Source organism: Salvelinus namaycush, unplaced genomic scaffold (genome assembly GCF_016432855.1).
Source record: "Salvelinus namaycush isolate Seneca unplaced genomic scaffold, SaNama_1.0 Scaffold341, whole genome shotgun sequence".
Lineage (NCBI taxonomy): Eukaryota > Metazoa > Chordata > Actinopteri > Salmoniformes > Salmonidae > Salvelinus > Salvelinus namaycush.
The window spans coordinates 1-13,751 of NW_024060353.1; the positions used below are offsets into that span (position 1 = coordinate 1).

Below are 13,751 nucleotides of genomic sequence, written 5' to 3' on the forward strand. Positions count from 1 at the left end.
TCCCCCCATTAACCCCTGGTGTAACATGTTATCTTGTCCCCCTGGTAGAGATGATGGCCTCCCCCATTAACCCCTGGTGTAACATGTTATCTTGTCCCCCTGGTAGAGATGATGGCCTCACCCATTAACCCCTGGTGTAACATGTTATCTTGTCCCCCTGGTAGAGATGATGGCCTCACCCATTAACCCCTGGTGTAACATGTTATCTTGTCCCCCTGGTAGAGATGATGGCCTCCCCCCATTAACCCCTGGTGTAACATGTTATCTTGTCCCCCTGGTAGAGATGATGGCCTCCCCCCATTAACCCCTGGTGTAACATGTTTATCTTGTCCCCCTGGTAGAGATGATGGCCTCCCCCCATTAACCCCTGGTGTAACATGTTATCTTGTCCCCCTGGTAGAGATGATGGCCTCCCCCCATTAACCCCTGGTGTAACATGTTACTTGTCCCCTGGTAGAGATGATGGGCCTCCCCCCATTAACCCTGGTGTAACATGTTATCTTGTCCCCCTGGTAGAGATGATGGCCTCACCCATTAACCCCTGGTGTAACATGTTATCTTGTCCCCCTGGTAGAGATGATGGCCTCCCCCCATTAACCCCTGGTGTAACATGTTATCCTTGTCCCCCTGGTAGAGATGATGGCCTCCCCCCATTAACCACCTGGTGTAACATGTTATCTTGTCACCCCTGGTAGAGATGATGGCCTCCCCCCATTAACCCCTGGTGTAACATGTTATCTTGTCCCCCTGGTAGAGATGGTGGCCTCCCCCATTAACCCCTGGTGGTAACATGTTATCTTGTCCCCCTGGTAGAGATGGATGGCCCTCCCCCCATTAACCCTGGTGTAACATGTTATCTTGTCCCCCTGGTAGAGATGATGGCATGTTATCTTGTCCCCCTGGTAGAGATGGTGGCCTCCCCCCATTAACCCCTGGTGTAACATGTTATCTTGTCCCCCTGGTAGAGATGATGGCCTCCCCCCATTAACCCCTGGTGTAACATGTTATCTTGTCCCCCTGGTAGAGATGATGGCCTCCCCCCATTAACCCCTGGGGTAACATGTTATCTTGTCCCCCTGGTAGAGATGGTGGCCTCCCCCCATTAACCCCTGGGGTAACATGTTATCTTGTCCCCCTGGTAGAGATGGTGGCCTCCCCCCATTAACCCCTGGTGTAACATGTTATCTTGTCCCCCTGGTAGAGATGATGGCCTCCCCCCATTAACCCCTGGTGTAACATGTTATCTTGTCCCCCTGGTAGAGATGATGGCCTCACCCATTAACCCCTGGGGTAACATGTTATCTTGTCCCCCTGGTAGAGATGGTGGCCTCACCCATTAACCCCTGGGGTAACATGTTATCTTGTCCCCCTGGTAGAGATGGTGGCCTCACCCATTACCCCCTGGGGTAACATGTTATCTTGTCCCCCTGGTAGAGATGGTGGCCTCACCCATTAACCCCTGGGGTAACATGTTATCTTGTCCCCCTGGTAGAGATGATGGCCTCCCCCCATTAACCCCTGGGGTAACATGTTATCTTGTCCCCCTGGTAGAGATGATGGCCTCCCCCCATTAACCCCTGGTGTAACATGTTATCTTGTCCCCCTGGTAGAGATGGTGGCCTCCCCCCATTAACCCCTGGTGTAACATGTTATCTTGTCCCCCTGGTAGAGATGGTGGCCACCCAGGCCCAGATGAACCTGGCCCAGGTCCCTGTACTCCAGAGGGACTACTGCGCCCACCACCTCATCAAGCTCATGAAGTGTAAGAGGGACAACTGGCCCAACTTCCTGGCCTGTAAACACGAGAGACACGACTGGGACTACTGCGAGCACCAGGAGTAAGTATCTGCCTGGTTCTAGGTGTAGGTCGAGGTTTAGCAGCACCAGGAGTAAGTATCTGCCTGGTTCTAGGTGTAGGTCGAGGTTTAGCAGCACCAGGAGTAAGTATCTGCCTGGTTCTAGGTGTAGGTCGAGGTTTAGCAGCACCAGGAGTAAGTATCTGCCTGGTTCTAGGTGTAGGTCGAGGTTTAGCAGCACCAGGAGTAAGTATCTGCCTGGTTCTAGGTGTAGGTTGAGGTTTAGCAGCACCAGGAGTAAGTATCTGCCTGGTTCTAGGTGTAGGTCGAGGTTTAACAGCACCAGGAGTAAGTATCTGCCTGGTTCTAGGTGTAGGTCGAGGTTTAGCAGCACCAGGAGTAAGTATCTGCCTGGTTCTAGGTGTAGGTCGAGGTTTAGCAGCACCAGGAGTAAGTATCTGCCTGGTTCTAGGTGTAGGTCGAGGTTTAGCAGCACCAGGAGTAAGTATCTGCCTGGTTCTAGGTGTAGGTCGAGGTTTAGCAGCACCAGGAGTAAGTATCTGCCTGGTTCTAGGTGTAGGTCGAAGTTTAGCAGCACCAGGAGTAAGTATCTGCCTGGTTCTAGGTGTAGGTCGAGGTTTAGCAGCACCAGGAGTAAGTATCTGCCTGGTTCTAGGTGTAGGTCGAGGTTTAGCAGCACCAGGAGTAAGTATCTGCCTGGTTCTAGGTGTAGGTCGAGGTTTAGCAGCACCAGGAGTAAGTATCTGCCTGGTTCTAGGTGTAGGTCGAGGTTTAGCAGCACCAGGAGTAAGTATCTGCCTGGTTCTAGGTGTAGGTCGAGGTTTAGCAGCACCAGGAGTAAGTATCTGCCTGGTTCTAGGTGTAGGTCGAGGTTTAGCAGCACCAGGAGTAAGTATCTGCCTGGTTCTAGGTGTAGGTCGAGGTTTAGCAGCACCAGGAGTAAGTATCTGCCTGGTTCTAGGTGTAGGTTGAGGTTTAGCAGCACCAGGAGTAAGTATCTGCCTGGTTCTAGGTGTAGGTCGAGGTTTAACAGCACCAGGAGTAAGTATCTGCCTGGTTCTAGGTGTAGGTCGAGGTTTAGCAGCACCAGGAGTAAGTATCTGCCTGGTTCTAGGTGTAGGTCGAGGTTTAGCAGCACCAGGAGTAAGTATCTGCCTGGTTCTAGGTGTAGGTCGAGGTTTAGCAGCACCAGGAGTAAGTATCTGCCTGGTTCTAGGTGTAGGTCGAGGTTTAGCAGCACCAGGAGTAAGTATCTGCCTGGTTCTAGGTGTAGGTCGAAGTTTAGCAGCACCAGGAGTAAGTATCTGCCTGGTTCTAGGTGTAGGTCGAGGTTTAGCAGCACCAGGAGTAAGTATCTGCCTGGTTCTAGGTGTAGGTCGAGGTTTAGCAGCACCAGGAGTAAGTATCTGCCTGGTTCTAGGTGTAGGTCGAGGTTTAGCAGCACCAGGAGTAAGTATCTGCCTGGTTCTAGGTGTAGGTCGAGGTTTAGCAGCACCAGGAGTAAGTATCTGCCTGGTTCTAGGTGTAGGGCGAGGTTTAGCAGCACCAGGAGTAAGTATCTGCCTGGTTCTAGGTGTAGGTCGAGGTTTAGCAGCACCAGGAGTAAGTATCTGCCTGGTTCTAGGTGTAGGTCGAGGTTTAGCAGCACCAGGAGTAAGTATCTGCCTGGTTCTAGGTGTAGGTCGAGGTTTAGCAGCACCAGGAGTAAGTATCTGCCTGGTTCTAGGTGTAGGTCGAGGTTTAGCAGCACCAGGAGTAAGTATCTGCCTGGTTCTAGGTGTAGGTCGAGGTTTAGCAGCACCAGGAGTAAGTATCTGCCTGGTTCTAGGTGTAGGTCGAGGTTTAGCAGCACCAGGAGTAAGTATCTGCCTGGTTCTAGGTGTAGGTCGAGGTTTAGCAGCACATGGAGTTTGTTTCTGGCTCTGCTGGACACACTTTATGGTTGCATTCCAGCCAATGTTCCCTGTTTAAATCTCACTGGGGGTCATGTCCAATGTTCCCTGTTTAAATCCCATTGGGGTCATGTCCAATGTTCCCTGTTTAAATCCCACTGGGGTCATGTCCAATGTTCCCTGTTTAAATCTCACTGGGGTCATGTCCAATGTTCCCTGTTTAAATCCCACTGGAGGTCATGTCCAATGTTCCCTGTTTAAATCCCACTGGGGTCATGTCCAATGTTCCCTGTTTAAATCTCACTGGGGTCATGTCCAATGTTCCCTGTTTAAATCCCACTGGGGTCATGTCCAATGTTCCCTGTTTAAATCCCACTGGGGTCATGTCCAATGTTCCCTGTTTAAATCCCACTGAGGTCATGTCCAATGTTCCCTGTTTAAATCCCACTGGGGTCATGTTCCCTGTTTAAATCCCACTGGGGTCATGTTCCCTGTTTAAATCCCACTGGGGTCATGTCCAATGTTCCCTGTTTAAATCCCACTGGGGTCATGTCCAATGTTCCCTGTTTAAATCTCACTGAGGTCATGTCCAATGTTCCCTGTTTAAATCCCACTGGGGTCATGTCCAATGTTCCCTGTTTAAATCCCACTGGGGTCATGTCCAATGTTCCCTGTTTAAATCCCACTGGGGTCATGTTCCCTGTTTAAATCCCACTGGGGGTCATGTCCAATATTCCCTGTTTAAATCTCACTGGGGTCATGTTCAATGTTCCCTGTTTAAATCCCACTGGGGTCATGTCCAATGTTCCCTGTTTAAATCCCACTGGGGTCATGTTCCCTGTTTAAATCCCACTGGGGGTCATGTCCAATGTTCCCTGTTTAAATCCCACTGGGGTCATGTCCAATGTTCCCTGTTTAAATCTCACTGGGGTCATGTCCAATGTTCCCTGTTTAAATCCCACTGGGGTCATGTCCAATGTTCCCTGTTTAAATCCCACTGGGGGTCATGTCCAATGTTCCCTGTTTAAATCCCACTGGGGTCATGTTCCCTGTTTAAATCCCACTGAGGTCATGTCCAATGTTCCCTGTTTAAATCCCACTGGGGTCATGTCCAATGTTCCCTGTTTAAATCCCACTGGGGTCATGTCCAATGTTCCCTGTTTAAATCCCACTGGGGTCATGTCCAATGTTCCCTGTTTAAATCCCACTGGGGTCATGTCCAATGTTCCCTGTTTAAATCTCACTGGGGTCATGTCCAATGTTCCCTGTTTAAATCCCACTGGGGGTCATGTCCAATGTTCCCTGTTTAAATCCCACTGGGGGTCATGTCCAATGTTCCCTGTTTAAATCTCACTGGGGGTCATGTCCAATGTTCCCTGTTTAAATCCCACTGGGGGTCATGTCCAATGTTCCCTGTTTAAATCTCACTGGGGGTCATGTCCAATGTTCCCTGTTTAAATCCCACTGGGGGTCATGTCCAATGTTTCCTGTTTAAATCCCACTGGGGTCATGTCCAATGTTCCCTGTTTAAATCCCACTGGGGGTCATGTCCAATGTTCCCTGTTTAAATCCCACTGGGGTCATGTCCAATGTTCCCTGTTTAAATCCCACTGGGGTCATGTCCAATGTTTCCTGTTTAAATCTCACTGGGGGTCATGTCCAATGTTCCCTGTTTAAATCCCACTGGGGGTCATGTCCAATGGTCCCTGTTTAAATCCCACTGGGGTCATGTCCAATGTTCCCTGTTTAAATCTCACTGGGGTCATGTCCAATGTTCCCTGTTTAAATCCCACTGGGGTCATGTCCAATGTTTCCTGTTTAAATCTCACTGGGGTCATGTCCAATGGTCCCTGTTTAAATCCCACTGGGGTCATGTCCAATGTTCCCTGTTTAAATCCCACTGGGGGTCATGTCCAATGTTCCCTGTTTAAATCCCACTGGGGGTCATGTCCAATGTTCCCTGTTTAAATCCCACTGGGGTCATGTTCCCTGTTTAAATCCCACTGGGGGTCATGTCCAATGTTCCCTGTTTAAATCCCACTGGGGTCATGTTCCCTGTTTAAATCCCACTGGGGGTCATGTCCAATGTTCCCTGTTTAAATCCCACTGGGGTCATGTTCCCTGTTTAAATCCCACTGGGGATCATGTCCGATGTTCCCTGTTTAAATCCCACTGGGGGTCATGTCCAATGTTCCCTGTTTAAATCTCACTGGGGGTCATGTCCAATGTTCCCTGTTTAAATCCCACTGGGGGTCATGTCCAATGTTCCCTGTTTAAATCCCACTGGGGTCATGTTCCCTGTTTAAATCCCACTGGGGATCATGTCCGATGTTCCCTGTTTAAATCCCACTGGGGGTCATGTCCAATGTTCCCTGTTTAAATCTCACTGGGGGTCATGTCCAATGTTCCCTGTTTAAATCCCACTGGGGGTCATGTCCAATGTTCCCTGTTTAAATCTCACTGGAGTCATGTCCAATGTTCCCTGTTTAAATCCCACTGGGGTCATGTCCAATGTTCCCTGTTTAAATCCCACTGGGGTCATGTCCAATGTTCCCTGTTTAAATCCCACTGAGGTCATGTCCAATGTTCCCTGTTTAAATCCCACTGAGGTCATGTCCAATGTTCCCTGTTTAAATCCCACTGGGGTCATGTCCAATGTTCCCTGTTTAAATCTCACTGGGGTCATGTCCAATGTTCCCTGTTTAAATCTCACTGGGGTCATGTCCAATGTTCCCTATTTAAATCTCATTGGGGTCATGTCCAATGTTCCCTGTTTAAATCCCACTGGGGGTCATGTCCAATGTTCCCTGTTTAAATCCCACTGGGGGTCATGTCCAATGTTCCCTGTTTAAATCTCATTGGGGTCATGTCCAATGTTCCCTGTTTAAATCTCACTGGGGGTCATGTCCAATGGTCCCTGTAAATCGTTCAATGTTCCCTGTTTAAATAGACAGTAGCCAATAGGCTGTACCATCAGGTGGTGTTCAATGCAGGCCTACAGTAACCTATAGGTGGTGTTTAATGCAGGTCTACAGTAACCTATAGGTGGTGTTTAATGCAGGCCTACAGTAACCTATAGGCGGTGTTCAATGCAGGTCTACAGTAACCTATAGGTGGGGTTCAATGCAGGCCTACAGTAACCTATAGGTGGGGTTCAATGCAGGCCTACAGTAACCTATAGGTGGTGTTTAATGCAGGCCTACAGTAACCTATAGGCGGTGTTCAATGCAGGCCTACAGTATCCTATAGGTGGTGTTTAATGCAGGTGTACAGTAACCTATAGGTGGGGTTCAATGCAGGCCTACAGTAACCTATAGGTGGTGTTTAATGCAGGCCTACAGTAACCTATAGGTGGGGTTCAATGCAGGCCTATAGGTGGGGTTTAATGCAGGCCTACAGTAACCTATAGGTGGTGTTCAATGCAGGCCTACATTCCATGAGACTGGCTCTGCCTACAACAAAATTAGACTCAATCTTGCAAAGTTAAGATTTGTTTGGTTGCGTTGAAAAGGGGCTGATAAGTTGATTGAATCAGAGAGAGAAACATTGATCTATATAGTACAAACTAATGGGGGTGAAGTCCAATCTCTCGAGTCTGGATGGCATTTCTTCTGCTCTGCTGTCCTGGAGGAGTAGTGACCGCGCGCAGCTTAGAGGGACCAGGAAGTTGACTTGACAGTGGTCATGTGGCTTTTGATTAAAGTGCAAAATGGCATGTATTGTTATCAAAGAGTTGTTGCATGTGTCTGATGGTCACACGTGACTAGAGTTGTCAGACTTGTTGTAGTAGTACTGCCATCTGAGGTCCTTTACCATCAAATCCACTTGAACGCCCCTCTCTTCTGTGTGTGTGTAGCTACGTGATGCGTATGAAGGAGTATGAGCGGGAGCGACGGCTGCAGATGAGGAAGAAGAGGGTGGAGGAAGCCCAGGCAGCTTGAGCATCATCGTCATCATGACCTCTAACCCCCGACCCCTCTGTGTACATACCTGCTGCTCTCCACAATAAAGACCTTTTGAGCTCCACTACTCTACCACTGAGCCATCCGTCTCTTTGTTTCCTGCTACGTTACGAGCCTGGGAACCACACGTGGAGGGACCTACCCCAATTTGTCCAATAGAAACGCTTATTTTTTTTGAATACACCCCAGGTAGTAGGAGGGGAGGTGTGTGCATCATAGCAGGGTCTGAGCCAGCTATCTATTTGACAGTGGGTTGTGGACAATGCAGCTTTTAAAGGCGATGTTCCCACGTTTGTAGTAGAGATCTCATTCACGCTGCATATGTCGGTTCAATCGGAAAAATGCCTTTAAAAGCGGCATTGTCGACAACCCCCGCGGTCTAACTGAATCCCGGCCAAACATTTAGGCCCGGATGCAATCAGATCGCGTGCCAACCAGCGTTGGCCGGAGGTGTAACTACAGCAGGAGCTGCTATTGACAAACCCCTTATCTGTGCTGTGTTAGACAGTGTAGGCTCTATCAGGGTAAGAATGACTCTGTTAGGCTAAGGCATGTTTTCATTTGAATGAGGGGATTTCTGCCTTCCAGTCTAATTCAAGTGTTTGATCTTTAACACGGCTGAATGGGATTTTGTTGCATCCAATGGGACTGTCCGTGACGGCGTTAACCGGCCTTATCGCACGGCGCTGCTTGGGGATTTGACCGCTCTTAACGCAGTTCCACCTCTGACACCGCCCAGACATCTGCTATCGCCAGTTAATGCTGGATCTGATTGAATCAAGGTTAGTTTATCACTAGCCCTGCCTGTGCTACATTCAACGGGGTGAAAAGCGTCTCTGAGAACTACTGATCTAGGATCAGGTTAGCCTTTTATTTCATAATGATTAGAAGAGGGCAGCTGATCCTAGATCATATGGACATGTGCACTCTGTCTGGTCATTCAGGATGACACCATCTTTCCCTCTGCTGACAGTAGCTCTGCTACAATCTAGATCCATCAACTGATTGAAAAGAATCTGAATTTAGTGTCTCATTCCGTCCCCATCACAGGCTGGGTTTAGACAGGCAGCCCAATTCTGATTTCTCACTCATTTGTCATTGGAGCAATAAGAAGTGAGATTGGTCAAAAGACCAATTTGTGTGGGGGGGGGAAATCACAATTGGTCTGCCTGTGTAAACGCAGCCTTAGATATGCATTACATTTAGTGTTCTATTGTATCATATAGCCCCCCATCTCCAGTGTGGTGTATTAGTCTAGCAACAGTAGCCTATATCATCAAGACATGGTTTTAACTAAATGACTTCTAATGAAAGTTCCAACAGAGCGACCAAAAGCACATCATGGTTTATTTCCCCATTTCTTCCCCTATGTAGTGCACTACTTTTAACCAGAGGGCCCTGTAGTAGTGTACCATTTGAGACACGCCAGACTGTCAGTCAGGTTATTAAACAGACAAAACACTCAGATAAGAAAAATAACAATAGCCAATCAAAAGTGGGTTGAGGAGCGTTGTTAGGCGGGAAAGCATAGTATAAGACAAGTCTCCTCAAAATGTTTGGGGGGGTTAAGTGTTATTAATTGGAGGGTGGGGGGGGGGGTAGGGTTCTCATTCCAGGTCAGTCCAGTGTAGAGTAGGTTTGGGTGTGTCTCCATTCTTCTCTGGAGGATGGGGGTCTCTAGAGGACGAAGGGGAGGATGGGCGAGGGTCTCCTCTAGAGGACGAAGGGGAGGATGGGCGAGCGAAGGGGAGGGTAGTCCCGGAACTCTTTCAGGTAGCTGCGGTGTTTCCCCTTGGCCCACACCGTCATCTGGATGAAGCCCACCGCCGTGAAGAAAGCCACCGGCAGACACTGAGTCATCAAGGTGAAGCCAAACCACGAGCCCAGCTACAGGAGAGGAGAGCTGCTGTTACACACATACTGTTATATCACACACACTACAGGTGGCTATGAGCAGACACTGAGTCATCAAGGTGAAGCCAAACCACGAGCCCAGCTACAGGAGAGGAGAGCTGCTGTTACACACATACTGTTATATCACACACACTACAGGTGGCTATGAGCAGACACTGAGTCATCAAGGTGAAGCCAAACCACGAGCCCAGCTACAGGAGAGGAGAGCTGCTGTTACACACATACTGTTATATCACACACACTACAGGTGGCTATGAGCAGACACTGAGTCATCAAGGTGAAGCCAAACCACGAGCCCAGCTACAGGAGAGGAGAGCTGCTGTTACACACATACTGTTATATCACACACACTAAAGGTGGCTATGAGCAGACACTACATGGGAGAAAGAGAACGATGGTGTCACACACACATCATAATGTGGATGTTGATTAAGGCAGCCCCCCCGCACCTCTGATTCAGAGGGGTTGGGTTAAATGTGGAAGACATTTCAGTTGAATGCATTCAGTTGTATAACTGACCAGGTATCCAACCCAGTTTCCTATACACTAGAATTTCACTGCCAACTTCTGCCACTAGGTGGCCATGAGCCTAACTAGTACATTGAGAGAGACATGATACACACTGTTCCTCCTAACCAGCAGAGGGCAGCATCACCCTGGACTAAATACAGGGTGACGTTGATCTTTGCATTTTCCCCACTAATGGTTAGGATTAGTGGAGGAGAAGCTGATCCTAGATCTGTGCCTAGGGGTCTAAGACTCACCTCGTAGGTGTAGTTGGGACAGGAGACCAGCAGGAAGATCCAGGTGAAGGGGTTCTTAGTGGGGTAGGGGATCTTCCTGGTCTTAGATCCTGATGGAGACAGACGGAGGGAGAGTTTATTGTGGGCTACTGTTTTGTAGCATACAGAAAACAGTGTGTCTGTTGAATTGATTGATGTGTTCTGATGTTTGCATATTCAATAGGAGTGTGTACCTGGTGGGCGGAGGTTCCGCAGGGCGATATGGATGGAGAAGTTACCAACCTGACAGAACTGAGAAGATAGCATCTACTAAATAACCATTTACTATGATATTGTTCTATTACTATAGTTTATAGGATGAGTAGAGTACATTATAGTAGAGCAGATTATAGTAGAGCATAGAACAGTAGAGTCTTACCAGAAAGATGATGAGGGCAATCCTGACCTGCTGCTCACCATAGATTGCTGAAAAGACAAGGGTGGTTAATATAGTAGCGTACTCACTAGGTGGTGTATATAGAGGGTGGTTAATATAGTAGCGTACTCACTAGGTGGTGTATATAGAGGGTGGTTAATATAGTAGCGTACTCACTAGGGGGTGTATACAGAGGGTGGTTAATATAGTAGCGTACTCACTAGGTGGTGTATACAGAGGGTGGTTAATATAGTAGCGTACTCACTAGGTGGTGTATATAGAGGGTGGTTAATATAGTAGCGTACTCACTAGGGGGTGTATACAGAGGGTGGTTAATATAGTAGCGTACTCACTAGGGGGTGTATACAGAGGGTGGTTAATATAGTAGCGTACTCACTAGGGGGTGTATACAGAGGCTGGTTAATATAGTAGCGTACTCGCTAGGTGGTGTATACAGAGGGTGGTTAATATAGTAGCGTACTCGCTAGGTGGTGTATACAGAGGGTGGTTAATATAGTAGCGTACTCACTAGGTGGTGTATACAGAGGGTGGTTAATATAGTAGCGTACTCACTAGGTGGTGTATATAGAGGGTGGTTAATATAGTAGCGTACTCACTAGGTGGTGTATACAGAGGGTGGTTAATATAGTAGCGTACTCGCTAGGTGGTGTATACAGAGGGTGGTTAATATAGTAGCGTACTCGCTAGGTGGTGTATACAGAGGGTGGTTAATATAGTAGCGTACTCGCTAGGTGGTGTATACAGAGGGTGGTTAATATAGTAGCGTACTCGCTAGGTGGTGTATACAGAGGGTGGTTAATATAGTAGCGTACTCGCTAGGTGGTGTATACAGAGGGTGGTTAATATAGTAGCGTACTCACTAGGTGGTGTATACAGAGGGTGGTTAATATAGTAGCGTACTCACTAGGTGGTGTATACAGAGGGTGGTTAATATAGTAGCGTACTCGCTAGGTGGTGTATACAGAGGGTGGTTAATATAGTAGCGTACTCACTAGGGGGTGTATACAGAGGGTGGTTAATATAGTAGGCCATCCAGGCAGCAAAGCCCCAGTAGTAGGTGCAGTTCTGGAACACAGGAACACAGAACACACTGTATCACACACAAGCTTCATCCCAAATTGCACCCTATTCCCTTTATAGTGCGCTACCTTTTAACCAGGGCCCATTACCCTATCCACTATATAGTGCACTACTTTTGACCAGAGTCATATGGGCCCTGGTCAAAAGTAGCACATTACATAGGAAATAGGGAGCCAATTAGGATGCGGACCACAGTGTCAGATGACCCCAGAATCTCTCAACAGGTTCAAAGGTCACCCTGGGTTGAAGAGACAGGCTAGGGTTCCCCAGATGAGGTAAGTGTAAGGTGATACACCATCAAGATGAGGTAAGAGGGCAACTAAGGCTGTGGTGTGTGTCAGAGAGAGTCAGTGAGTGTGTGTTATGAATGCGTGTGTGTGTGCATGCGTCAGTGTGTGTGTGTCACCTTGAAGATGTTGCGTAGCGGCATGGTCCCGTGGGAGAAGCGATGGACAAACAGGGTCTCCAGGAGTCTCTTCAGGTAATGGAAGGAGTGACACATACAGGCTAGACTGGGATCACACACACACAAACTACATTACCCAACACGCACCAGGATACTCACCATAGAAACCAAAGACAATGGTTCTCTTTATTCCTGCCATTCGTAGTTCAATGAACTTGAGTTCAACTAGCAGACAAATATGATTCACATCTAACAAGAGGCTCATTGCAGTTCCACTCAGATATACAGTCGTCTGACTACAGTCGTCTGAACGACCCAGTGTGTGTGTGTGTGTGTGAGAGAGAGACTCACTGTACGACCCAGTGCTTGCTGGTGGTGAAGTCATATTTGGGGGCGTAGATGAAGGGAACACGGAAGTAGAACATGAGGTAGAGGAGGAGAGGACCACCATACTCTGTCAGAAACACCTGAGAGACAGAGACCTATTTCAATTCACTGATTTCCTCATGTCAACTGGAACTCAGGAACATCTTTGAAATTGTTACATTTATATTTTTTGTCCAGCTACAGATCATTCATAAACCCTGTTGTGTCAGAGCTCCAGATCATTCATAATAAACCCTGTTGTGTCAGAGCTACAGATCATTCATAAACCCTGTTGTGTCAGAGCTCCTGGTCATTCATAAACCCTGTTGTGTCAGAGCTCCGGGTCATTCATAAACCCTGTTGTGTCAGAGCTCTGGATCATTCATAAACCCTGTTGTGTCAGAGCTCCGGATCATTCATAAACCCTGTTGTGTCAGGGCTCCGGATCATTCATAAACCCTGTTGTGTCAGAGCTCTGGATCATTCATAAACCCTGTTGTGTCAGAGCTTCGGATCATTCATAAACCCTGTTGTGTCAGAGCTCCGGATCATTCATAAACCCTGTTGTGTCAGGGCTCCGGATCATTCATAAACCCTGTTGTGGCATAGCTCTGGATCATTCATAAACCCTGTTGTGTCAGGGCTCCGGATCATTCATAAACCCTGTTGTGTCAGAGCTCTGGATCATTCATAAACCCTGTTGTGTCAGAGCTTCGGATCATTCATAAACCCTGTTGTGTCAGAGCCCCGGATCATTCATAAACACTGTTGTGTCAGAGCTTCGGATCATTCATAAACCCTGTTGTGTCAGAGCTCCGGATCATTCATAAACCCTGTTGTGTCAGAGCCCCGGATCATTCATAAACCCTGTTGTGTCAGAGCTCTGGGTCATTCATAAACCCTGTTGTGTCAGAGCTACAGATCATTCATAAACCCTGTTGTGTCAGAGCTCCGGGTCATTCATAAACCCTGTTGTGTCAGAGCTACAGATCATTCATAAACCCTGTTGTGTCAGAGCTCTGGGTCATTCATAAACCCTGTTGTGTCAGAGCTACAGATCATTCATAAACCCTGTTGTGTCAGAGCTACAGATCATTCATAACAAACCCTGTTGTGTCAGAGCTCCGGATCATTC

General features: G+C 47.9%; 2 protein-coding genes across 3 annotated transcripts in view; one reads left to right on the top strand and one right to left on the bottom strand.

Moving 5' to 3' along the window:
- Positions 1-1,647: 1,647 nt before the first annotated feature.
- On the top strand, positions 1,648-7,743 carry LOC120040321 (NADH dehydrogenase [ubiquinone] 1 beta subcomplex subunit 7-like). Its single transcript, XM_038985513.1, has 2 exons — positions 1,648-1,838; positions 7,566-7,743. Exons 1-2 carry the CDS (start codon positions 1,672-1,674, stop codon positions 7,648-7,650), a joined length of 252 nt encoding a protein of 83 aa, XP_038841441.1. The 5' UTR covers positions 1,648-1,671; the 3' UTR covers positions 7,651-7,743.
- A 1,254-nt stretch (positions 7,744-8,997) lies between these two features.
- Positions 8,998-13,751, bottom strand: part of tecrb (trans-2,3-enoyl-CoA reductase b) — a 34,903-nt gene continuing 30,149 nt past the window's right edge. Inside the window, exons 6-12 of one of the 2 annotated variants that reach the window (XM_038985509.1) lie at positions 12,602-12,717; positions 12,251-12,356; positions 11,757-11,829; positions 10,747-10,793; positions 10,562-10,619; positions 10,350-10,438; positions 8,998-9,558 (exon numbers count right to left, since the gene is read on the bottom strand). In XM_038985509.1, the coding sequence (XP_038841437.1) occupies positions 9,385-9,558; positions 10,350-10,438; positions 10,562-10,619; positions 10,747-10,793; positions 11,757-11,829; positions 12,251-12,356; positions 12,602-12,717 (663 nt within the window). In that variant the 3' untranslated portion in view covers positions 8,998-9,384. Of the gene's footprint in view, positions 9,559-9,783; positions 9,886-10,349; positions 10,439-10,561; positions 10,620-10,746; positions 10,794-11,756; positions 11,830-12,250; positions 12,357-12,601; positions 12,718-13,751 lie in introns of those variants that run through there. The other variant, XM_038985510.1, reaches the window with a different exon arrangement.